Here is a 12,128-nt window from a genome sequence, read left to right on the forward strand (position 1 = left end):
TGATTAGACATACCTGCATTTTGACTACTCTGTGGTTATAGAGTTTGATTTCTACACATCACATCCCACTCCTAGAATTTTGTTTTCAGCACTTTTTAGGACTTCTAGGAGTATAGAATTACAGGTTTTAGGCTGGAGGCTACAGTTCTATGTGAGGAAAGAAGCACAGTGTGTTATCACTTCCTATAGGAACAGACAGCTACTTCTTATAGAAACTTGGTTTTTCCTACTCAAGAAATAGTGTGTTACTCTTTTGTGCAGATCCTGGGTGGAAGCCATGACTGATCACCACAGATAACCTGCCCATTTTTCATCTTTTCCCACTGTGAATTTCTCCACCATGTATGAACTCAGTGCTATCCATATAAAGAGATGTAGAGCTAATATTTATTTTACTTAGATTAATTTAAATGGCTAAATTTTAACATTAAAAGTCTTCTTTGCCAATTGTCAGCTTAGTATGAAGGAGTAGAGATACAGGCTTTAAAAGAATGCACTCTTGTGCACTCTTCCAAGAATTTTGACATCCTTTGAGGAATAAAGCAGTTCTACTGAAATGGTACTGTCTGCCAGCATCTTAAGAAGCCCAGAGGAGACCACATGCCCATGTGCAACATGTGTTGATCACTCCTTCTTCCACCACTATCAGTGATCTTGGTTAAAGTCACTGAAAAGGCAGAGGACCTCATGGGAGGACTTCTTTGGTCACTTGAAGCAAGGCTTGAAGATGGGCATGTTGAGATAGAAGCAAGTGCCTCCACTTACAAGGTGGTCTAGGGATAGGTTAATTAGAGAAGCATACAAAGAGATACAGAGTATGCAAAGGTAAAGTAATCAGTGTGTTACTGCGTATTTCTAGATGATTACATACATCAAGAGAATTTTCTTTTTTTATCTCAGTTTCCCATAAAGTTCCATAGTCTTGTTAGAATGAGTGATACTCAACACCTCAAGATAGCCTTTTTTTTTTTTTTTTCCATTAGAGCTCACATCAAATGGTCTTTCCTTCTTACCTGGATATTTAATTCTGATCAACATGTGTGGAAAAGCTACAATTTCCAAGTAAAACAAAATGCGTGGAATTAAAAAGTGTTTCAGTAAGAATACACTTTCAAATGCAATTTATTTTGTACTATTTAAGTCACATTAAAGCCAATATTTTTCTGCAAGGAAAATCTATTTTCAGTATAGTTTTACTACTTCTAAAATATTGAGCACTTAACTTCTTCTCATCTCTAAGTCTTGGTGAGCAGATTTGGTTGAAGTTATTGTTCATTTGCACTTGCGTTAAAGGACACAGAACCACAATTATGGCATCAGTGTCCTTAAACTATTCTAGCACATAAAAGATAACCACGACTCCTGGGTTCTCAGTATCACTGTAGATTTATTACTGCTGTCACACATAACAGAGATCAAAAGCAGAGGAGTTTGGAAAGCAGTCTGAGGGTTAGTCTGAAAGATTTCATCCCTCACATGAAATTGTCTTTTTCTGAAAAAGAGTTACATTAGGGATTCCATTTTATTAAGATATTAAAATGTAGGTTACTTTGACCCTGAAAATACATGCCAACCAAGACTGAAAGAACTAAACAGATATTGTCATGAGAAAAAAAAGAAAAAAAAATATATAGAGCTAAAAAGTCTTACCTCAAAGCACCAAAATGATACAATTTTGCATAAGTATAATTCTACAGAAAAGATTCCAGATTATATCTTTTATTCAGTGTTATTACTCACTGTAAATATAATGGAAACAGTTGTACTTTCTGTCTTCCGAGAGGATGATGCTTACATGGAAGCTCCATTGATTTTCAAACTAAAAATACAAGAGTAGCACAATAGTAGGTATGGGACTTAAGGACTTTCAAAGTCCCGTCCATGTTTGGATCTTCTAACTGAAATATAACTCTTTAATCATCTTAGTATCATAATGCAATATACTTTCAAGCTGGAAATATTCTGGATTGGTTTGCTCCACTCAGTTCCAAATGTTCAATTTACAAATGTTGATCTCACTCTTTCAATTAAAGAGCTATGGAGAGGGATTATGCAATGTTGACTGGTCCAAGAGAGCATTTCGCTACCTTGAGTGAAAGTTACTGATAAAGTACAGAAATAGTTTTCTGAACAGCAAAATTCTTATCTCTCTGTGACTCATCCATTGGATTAAGCTGGAAATACCCCCACTTCCATTTGCTGCTTGACAATCTATACTCCAGGCAGGGAAAAAAAGTGCTTTAACAAAAGAGGAAGATTAAAGTACAAGCAGGGGAAAGAAGGAAAATCTAAAAAGCTTAATGATTTAGGAGCTGTCTTGAAAGATAGCATGTGTGAGTTTGAAAGCATTCAGACTTGGACAGAGCTAACCTCTGTCTCCCATAGCTCAAATCAATCCATCCTTAAGAGCAAGAAATCAGGCAAAGATGGCAGGAGACATGGATTGTCTAAGAGCTTGTGGAAAAAAGAATATAGGAACATTTTCAGGCATGCAAGAATGACGCAAGGAAGACTAAGTCCTACTTGGAATTAAATCTGGTGAGGGAGGTCAATGGCAACAAAAAAGATTTCTTTAAGAATGGCAGATGAAAAAAGGGAGGCTAGTGAAAATGTAGGCCTTCTGCTGAATGAGGTGGGTGCTTTGAAAACAAAGGGCACTAAGTAGGTGGAGTTATTGAACATCTTTTTTGCTTCAGTCTTTACTGTTAGGAATTCCTCTGAGGAATTCCAGGTTCTGAAGATAGTCTGGGGAGAGGAAGACTTCCTTTTGGTTGAGGAGGATCTGATCAGAGATCTTTTAGGCAAATGACACACACAGATCCATGGGCCCTTATGGGATGCATCATCAAGTGTTGAGGGAGCTGACAGAGCTGACAGCATTTGATTGCAAAACCTATTTCTATCATGAAAGATCATGGAAGAGAGGTGCCTGAAAAATGGTGGAAAGTCAATATAACTCCAGTCTCCAAAAAGGATAAGAAGATGAACTCAGGACACTACAGGCCAGTCATCCTCACCTGCATCCCCCAGAAAGTAATGGAGCAGTTTATTCTGGATCTCTAAGCAAATAGAAGTTTATTAGAAGCAGTCAGCATGGACTGACCAAGGGGAAATCAGTGCCAATAAATATCAAGTGAATGTGGCAGGATATTTTCAGCAGTGCCAATAACAGAACAAGGGGCAATGGGCACAAACTGGAACATAGGAAGGTCCATATAAGCATGACAAAGAATTTCTTTTCAGTTATATGTACTGGAAAAAGCTGCCCAGAGAGGTTTTGGAGTCTCCTTCTCTGGAGATATTAAAAACCTGCCTGGATGCTTTCCTATGGAACCAACTGTATGGAATATGCTTTAGCAGGGCGTTGGACTTAGATGATCTCCAGAGGTCCCTTCCAGTACTTAAAATGCTGGTTTTGGTTGGGATTCTAGACACAGATACAAGAAGTTAGGAGTTGGAAGGCTCCAATATTTTCATCTGTTTTGTAAGCATCACTTCTCCTCCTGGTGGAGGAAGATACCGACATTGAGGATGAGTACTGATATCCACCTGATTATGAATCCAAAACGTTAGGAGAAACCTTGCTGCAGGTCTGATTAAAGCACTCACCCTCAGAGGATGAAGAACGTCGCCTTCATACCTCAGCCTTCCACAGTGAGTATCAAAAGAACTATCCTCTTTTTAAGCATGCTGAATCAATTCTGAATCCATGTTACAGAATATTATAGCAGAGTTGTTACAGCTCTGAATCTGAGCTAATAATACATTGATGCACCGCTAAAATCTTTACATTTTGTCTTGCTTGCCTATAGTAATGGCTTAGTGATCTAACATCCAACTACAAAAAGCCACACAGATGTGTCTTTAGGTAATTCTTCGCTGAAAAGACTTCTTTGTGAGTACAGTACTGAGGCATGGACTCCATGTTTTAGATAGGCAATGTCAGTGCCTTTCTGACAAACTCCACTCTGCAAACCATTGACACAACACAGCACACCATGTTCTTGGTCTGAAGAAACCATTTTGGGATTAGTGCTTGTGCAAATACAGTGTATTTTTGCATATTTTGCATATTTTTGTGATAAATTTCTGTTATTGAAGCTGCAGCATACTTGCTGTCTTTTCCACTAGCATCTGTGCTTTTAATCAATGGCAACATCAAATTCTGAAGAAAAAAAAAAAAGTATTATTTCAGGACAGAGGCGTTCATGTGTAAAAAAAGAGGTACAGTTTCACCAAGCGAAGTCATGGTTTACAGGGCCAGGCAGTATGCAGACTTCTGAAGCATATAGAGTTCAGCATTTCATGGAAACATGCACAAATGTGAGGAAGTGATGGGAGAATGTCTGAGAGGAAAAAAGAATAAAAGACGGATTACTCTGTGTTGGTCATTATTATTCTGTCACTGGACCAAGTGTGGTAACACAACCCCATGTTTGTAACAGGCCGTAGCACTGCATGGTGGAGATCTCTCCCTTCTGATAATTTTGTTACGATATATGTGGAGAGTTTCCCTAGATTCCCAGTACTAAGATTATTGTTAGGCTTTAATGAGAAAAAAATGGATTAGTGTCTGAAGGCCAAAATAATAATAATAATAATAATGATAATTGAGATATATGATATAGGCATGCAGTACACAGTAAGATAATAAACTGAAGCTAAGTGAAGACTGGCATTTTTGCACGACTTCTTCTATGTAGCCAGTGATTTGCAAGAGTTACAGAAAATCTTCATTTGATCTTCTGGAGGGCATTGCAGAGGATCCCCATCTCACCTGTAAAGAAAATAATCAGACTAATTAGTCCTACAGCTAGCTCATTTCTAACTTTTATATATATTATATAACAGTATATAATGTATACTCTATATAACATATACTTATATAACAGTATATAATATATTATATACAGTATATATTTATATTTATAGTTATATTCATTCCCTGAGGAAAAAAAAAGAAAAAAACAACAGTTTTCAGAGACAGCCCTTCACTTTCATTAGTCATACAAGGTTGGCTTGTAGGATCAGGAATGCTGATTCTTGGCAGGGTAGCCAATGTTAGGAAAAAAATATATCGTGAGAAAACTAGAAACAAAAAAGGAATATGCTCTTCTTCAATAAAAACACCTGGCGACACAGATCAGAAACCATTACAGGGCCTCTGAGTTTTCCTAGCACCTCCAGTTAAAATGGATATTTCAGATGTAACTAACTATGGTCAACTAGAAATGCTATTTTGAAGCTTGTCTATAATTAGAAAGGAATTTTTGTGCAATAAAAGATATCTGATGCTTGATCATGGTCAAGCTCAGAGCATAAAAGGCAAGGACAAAATCTGTTTTGTGGTTATTATTTCTGATTTGAGCTTAGAGGTATTCAGGCTAACAGAGCCATAGTTCCTTACTGTTGATAGTGTCAGCTAAGTTCTTCAGTTGCTTTGCGTTGTCCAAGACTTCGATCCTCTGGGTGTAGGGATTGTACCGAACAGAGAAAGGACGAGGGATTGTTTGGGCAAATTTCCTGAGGCAAAAATACAAAAACACATGCAAATGTGAAAAGTTCCATTTTTCAGCAACTCTTCTCAGTTGGCATGTACATTTGCTGATGATGGGAGGAAGGAACTGAAATTCCTGCTGAGTGAGATGATGGTGTTCTGTAACACACTTGAATCTTTATTTGTCCTTACCACCTCTAGTTTTTCCAGACAAATCTAATTATTCTACACTTCTGACACAGGACAGCTACATAGCTATCAGTATTTGCCAAACAGCAAGATCTCATTTTCCTTTCAGTAATGCAAAATCCTGATCCGCGTCTACAATTTCTGGAAAGCAAAGTCAAATATTATCATATTATGCCTCCTGCAATATCAGGGAACAGGCAAACTTCTGGCATGGTTGGTAGTGGTTCCCAGGTCACTGAAAAATAAGAGTCAGTGAAGTGAAGCCTTTGCCACCCTTATTCTCAGCCTTCTCTGCTGCAAAATAGTTAATTCCATGGCAGAAACATTAAGATTTAAGTATCTTGGGATAACACTAATTTGCATTACCACAGAATTGTAGAAGGGAGAGCTGAGTGGGAAAAGATGGTCAGAGCTATTGTTCCAGGCTCTTTGCAGGACCCAGCAGGATACTGGTTTATATATCTGCTTCAGATTACTGAAGTTATTGCTGAAGGAGGAAAGAAAGCAAACAAGAGTTGATTTTGAAGCCTCACTGTATAGGCTGTGACTCAGCATGGTTAATCCCATGTTCCCAGAACAGTGAAATATGTTGGATGCCACTTCTACATTGCTCCTCAGTTTAGCCCTAATTATTATCCGAGAAGGCCATTGTTTCCAATAGAGTTCAGTGTGAGCAGGCTACAAGGTGTGACAATAGAAAACGATTACACTGACTACAATGAAAGAATTTAGTATTGTCAGTTCAGCTTTACTAACTGAGAAGGTTCTATTTAGAAGATGGTCTTCTTAAATATCTGCTGCAAGTAAGATCCATTTTAGAAGATGAATACCTCTAGGTGAGATATTTCAGGTCAACCTCATAATTTTTCAGAGAGGTGTTCTATTACACACACACACCTGTAACCCACCAACACAGGCACTGAAACAACATCTTCACCTCTATTTAACCAGTTTTCCAATTCTATTTTTGAAACAAGTGAAAGAAGCAATAAAACCTATAAAGTAAGGAGTTTTCTATAGAGTAAGGCAACATCTTTTTCTCTTTAGAGTAAGACTTTTCCTCACCTGGAGAATCTATCTTCACACAGTGAAGATAGAAACTGTATGCAGGATGTTAATAGCATAATCCAGAGAAGAAAATTATCTTTTTCAAGTATTGCTCCACAGAAAAAGGCAGGAGTAGAGGCTACAGGTTAATGATGACTGAGGAAACAGTAGGGGAAGTAGCAAGGAAGACATAGCACCAGGGAGCCTGGGGCAGGTGAATGTCTTGGTATGTGTTAATCTGCAAATGGGAGAAAGTGGAAGAGAGAAAGAAAAATAGAGACGGCAGATCTGGGACAAGTCCCTGTATAGCATCTGCTGTGAAAGATTTATTGAGCGTGAACAAGATTAATCCCCAGATGCTTGGCTAATGTCCAGAAGGAATGTTTTTGTTGATAATGTTATTACAGAAAAATAGAAATAGTTCTGTGAGGTGGAACCCAAGCTGAACCCTAAGTGCAGTCTGAGCCAGTTCTGTTTCAAGAACCAGAACTGAAACTGGACTTTTGTTTCAAAGTCTTGTGCTGGAACTGAATTTGTATTTGAGTCACAGATGACTCAAAGATTTATTAAGTAGCCCTGTAGGCTTGTAAACACACTGTTCGCAACAAGCTGGAGGCTCTGTATTAAGCTAACAACAGAGGCCTCAGGATTGGTGTTATTAGGCTTGCTGCTAGTTTCATTTAGTTGTAATATCAGTTGTCTAATGACCATGTATCTACTACCCAATTTATCACAGTTTTGCTCAATTCTGAAAAATTCTGCTTTATAATGCTTAGTGTTAATAACTTTTGTATAGGCAGGAATATCAAGTAGTTATGCTGTACAAGGTGAATTAAGTCAGACCCTAAAGTATGATGTAATATAAAGATCTATTAGAGGGCTGATAAATGAGGCCTAAGGGCATGAGGATAAGATGGGATAGAATGGGAAGAGTTAGGATGGGATGGGATGGGATGGGATGGGATGGGAATGGAACAGGCTAGGGTAGCATGTGGTAAGGTAGATGATGCTGTGGTCCCTAGGCTATCAGAAGTTCCCACTGATTAGGTGTTCATAGTAACCTAGGAACTGAGGGAAAACAAAAAACAGACAAACAAAAAACTCACAGATACAATTTGAGATGAGAAAAAAGATGTAAACAAAACAAAAAAGATGTAAAGCATATTAGAAAAGACCCTGAACAGACCTTGGGCTAAGGAGGAAGAAAGGAAATGTAAACATATTTATCCTCCTCAGGAAAGAGAGGAAGAAATACTGTATATTAGCATCACAATCTTGCTCTGAGAACCTCAGGAGCTGCTGATAACTTGAGAGCTCCACCCCCTACCCCCTGACTAAAACTGTTGACTTTAAGACACAAAAGAAAGTGTAAGAGTGAACATAAGTTGAAAAGAAAAGGGAAAAGACACAAGAAAAAAAAATGTAATAACAAAGTTTAACTATATTATTGTTAAATAAACTTGTTTTGCCTTAATTTGCTAGCTTTGACCCCTGGTGTTATTATTATTTCAATTGGACTGCTAATCTGGGTTCTTGTTTTTAGTTTTTTGTTTTTTGTTTTTTAAATGTATTTTGGTTAAACAGGTGAAGCTCTTAATTAGAGCAACCATGAAGTTCTTGACTTCATATACCTATGGCTTTTCTACCTGTGAGAAGATTTTGAGTGTAACAACTGCTTAGACTCCTAGAGCATTGCACAACTTTTTCTCAAAACATTTCCGTCATACCAATACCTGTTACAACAATGAGATCTGTTGTATTTGCCCTGGATAAAGAATTGAGTTATATACGGAATGATTAGCTTACCTTAGCTTTTCCTTAGCATCATTAAAACTTTCAGCAACAAAATAGACAGGCTGGAACTCAGTAACAGTGTAATTCTGCACAGAAGTGTTCTCCAGAACGAGAGGCCGAATCTCAGGCTTACTTGATAAACAGTACTATAAGCAAAAGGGTAAGAAATCTGTTTCAGTTAAATAATGCTTTAATTTTTTATGAAAGAAAGATACAGCTCCTAAATACCCCCCCCCCCCCCCCGGTTTTACAGAGGAAAAACCTGCTGCTGTGGAATACCAATCATATGGTAACTTAATAGGGAAGAAGCAACTATGAGGCATTTCCATGTAAATACACTGACACGTTATTATATAGAACACTTCAACAAAATATAACATTATGTACTATGAAGTATGAAGCAAAATAAGGATCTAAAGACAGCCAGAAGATATATTCGAGTAATTTTAAAAACCCAGGCATGAACCATATATCATGATTGAAATATTGTTTTAAAGAACATACCTGCAGCTCCCCAAATGAAGACAGCAGCCCAGCACCATATGCCTTTAGTGAATCACCTTCCTTACATAGTCCAAACTCCACAGTAAACCAATAAACCTAGCAAGAAAATTATACAGGATATGATTCTTGACCAGAAATGACAGGTACACATCATTAATTTGAATGCGTTTAGAATTTGCATTTCTATTTGAAATGTTGCCGTATGTCAAACAACAAATGTATAAATACAGGAAATGTTTTCACAGATTGAAATTCTTCTGAGAGGGCCACGCTAGATTCAGTGTGTCTGCAAATTCAGTTCCCTGACAAACAGTGTTGTGCTTTACTGTGCTTACAGTTGTCAGCAGAGCAGAGACAATGAAAACATAGCAATAAAATTTCATTTTGGCTGGCCAACCCAGCTGAAGTTTGAACCTTTGATGATAGAAATATGTTTCCTGTTTTACTCAGAGGGTGTCTGGCTACAGCATCACAGAAGAAATGAGCTGTTATAGCAATAGTAGATCCTACTGCATGGCTCCACTCAACTTTTTGCTCTGTCACTATATATTTGAAGGGACACTCACTCTTGCTCAAATAAAACCTCCTTCATCTATCAAAAACAGCAAAGATAATGCAGCACTCTGCCCAGATGATTTGGCACTGGTGACACTAATCTCATATTCATATCCTGATGTGGGGTCACAGTTCTCCCAGCGCATGATTCAGATGGATCACTGACTGCAGAGGACATTATCTGCTTGGCAGGGTAGAAGAAAAGAGACCCCGGCAGATAGAAGAGTTTTACTGAAGCTCTCTACCAAATTTTCCCAGGGGCGTGTAGTAACACTCAATCTCTTCTTGCCCAATGTTTGTAATGATGAAAGACTTGACCAACCCTCTGTTTTTAATCAAAACTGTCACTTGGAATAAGAGGTGCCAAAATTATTTTCCTTTAGTGCAACTAAAGTGCAACTAAAACCTTTAGTGTTTCAGGGTGAGGTTTTCCAATCATGGACTTCACTCAGTTCTCATTCAACTCTATGGGAGTTCTATCAGTGACCTCAGTGGCAGCAGAATTAAAACAACACAGGGTGCCTTGGAGAACTGAGCTCTCATTTATTAAATTACCGTAGCAAGTTTCTCGATGAAATCATCTGGAGCTCCCAGAGATGCCAGGCCAATTTCCTGCAACAATAAACCATTATTCTTCAAGTCATTTATTGCAAACATTCTTCCTGTCTTGTCTTATGTAATTTTTCCCATTTTAAATGTTACCATCTCATACTACCACACACAAATGTTTACAGGATTTGTTCATATCATGCAGCATCAATTTTAAAGCAGAAATCTCTCCAGAAATGAACAAAAGAGTCCCATCTAAGTGTCATTTATGAGGCACAACTCTTTAAGTCTGCTTCAAAACCCACTGAGGTCAAACAAAATTTTCATCAAGCCTATAATGCACACCAAAGAGAATGATAGTCAAAGAGAGATAAATCAATCACATCCATACACCTCTAATATTTATCTCTTCTTCAGTGAGTCCTTACTATAAGAGCTTTCTTGCAGCCTTGAAAGAGAGGTGTGTTTGTTTGGTTGGGGTTTTTTTTTTTGTTGTTTCTTTTTTTTTCCAAAAATTAGGGCATGATTTGAAAAAGCTAGCTTATACCTTGGGAGCTAATGGAAACTTTCCTAGGAAGAATGCAATATCTGAATTCAGAAGACAACCATGTAAAACTGCATAATAACCAGATATCTTTCTCAGTTTACTCCAGGGTGAATTGGACATCAAGAATTAATCATCCACCTCTCAGGCTTCCACACACCAAAAGCATTGGAACAACTACTGCCATGGTAAATTCTAGTAAGCTGAAGGGCAGTAGGACTTATCTTGAAGGAAATTCTGGCAAAGGCCTTTCCTGAGAGTAAAATTGAACTACATCAAATTAACTACATCAAATCAACTTCTGTTCTATGAGTGAGATGTTACATCAAGGTTGTTGTTCCTTGCCTCCATCTTTCTGTCCTTTTGACCTTCCATTCTCTATGCTTTCTGTCCTTCCTGTCTTTCTCTTTGTCTTCCTTTCCTTGCATTTCTTTTTTCTTCTTTCTATCTTTCTGTCTATGCCTTTCTGTTTTTTCTTGTTTTATGGTAAGATGCAGCCAAAAGTTTACTTTTTCCCTGAGGTTTGGCTTCTTTTCCAGTCATGTTAACATTACCAAAGAGAAAACTTTTCTCCAGACTTTTTCCACACTCACAAGCAAGATAATTCCTCACTTTACATCTCTGCAATAGCTTCCTTCATGGCTTTAAAAAAAAAAAAATCTTCACTTTCTCTAGTGTTTGGACTACAGAATGAATTGATAACTCATATGATTAATGATCCATTCAACTTTTCCCAGAAGTATCAGCATCTACAGAGAAGTTTTTACGTGAATTTTTCCCAAAAGTCTTGCCTGTAAAAAGCAAACCACACAAGACAGACATTTGGGGTGTGGGCACTTAAGATCATCTATGTGATTTGTGTCTAGATTTCAGTAAGTCATAATTCGTAGCCTACATGGCATCAGCTGTACTTTCATACAGTTTCAGCCAGGAACATAGCAATGTTCTCTCTCTTCTGGCTTGATTCTTCACAACTCTTTAGAACCTACTACCTGTGGACATTTGTAATTTCTGTACCTATCAATTATGAATGAAATCTTCACATTCAAATGACCAAAAGGCAAGGAAAATAATTAACACTATTTGTTATTTTGAAAGGGAGACTCAGCTGACTTCATCCATACTTTAACAATAATCTTGAAGGTGAATTCTCCCTCATCCCATCTTATTTCATCCCATTCCATGTCATCCCATCATGCACCATGTCATCCCATGCCATGCCGTGCCATACCGTGCCAGCCCATCCTATCCTATTCCTCATGGCTCTTGTGTCCTATTAATTACTTAGTCTGTGATGTGTTCAGTTTTAAAAATAGTATAAATAGTAAGTAACTTACCTGGGAAAACTGAGCAAAACTGGGATCAGCAAAAAGAGGCACATGTCCTAGTAGCTCATGGCAAATATCACTGCAGGAAAATATGACATGTAGGTAAATGTAATTTAGGAAA

The 12,128-nt window shown here is 37.7% G+C and overlaps 1 protein-coding gene across 1 annotated transcript in view; it reads right to left on the reverse strand.

The window, feature by feature from the left end:
• Positions 1-1,104: 1,104 nt before the first annotated feature.
• The window catches only part of PAH (phenylalanine hydroxylase), a 39,737-nt gene continuing 28,713 nt past the window's right edge, over positions 1,105-12,128 (reverse strand). The window contains exons 8-13 of the mRNA XM_052667996.1: positions 12,017-12,086; positions 10,142-10,198; positions 9,032-9,127; positions 8,540-8,673; positions 5,408-5,523; positions 1,105-4,777 (exon numbers count right to left, since the gene is read on the reverse strand). Coding sequence (XP_052523956.1) covers positions 4,734-4,777; positions 5,408-5,523; positions 8,540-8,673; positions 9,032-9,127; positions 10,142-10,198; positions 12,017-12,086 — 517 coding nt within the window. The 3' untranslated portion in view covers positions 1,105-4,733. The remainder of the gene's footprint in view (positions 4,778-5,407; positions 5,524-8,539; positions 8,674-9,031; positions 9,128-10,141; positions 10,199-12,016; positions 12,087-12,128) is intronic.

The sequence above is a fragment of the Tympanuchus pallidicinctus genome, unplaced genomic scaffold (assembly GCF_026119805.1).
Source record: "Tympanuchus pallidicinctus isolate F22 unplaced genomic scaffold, pur_lepc_1.0 scaffold8, whole genome shotgun sequence".
Lineage (NCBI taxonomy): Eukaryota > Metazoa > Chordata > Aves > Galliformes > Phasianidae > Tympanuchus > Tympanuchus pallidicinctus.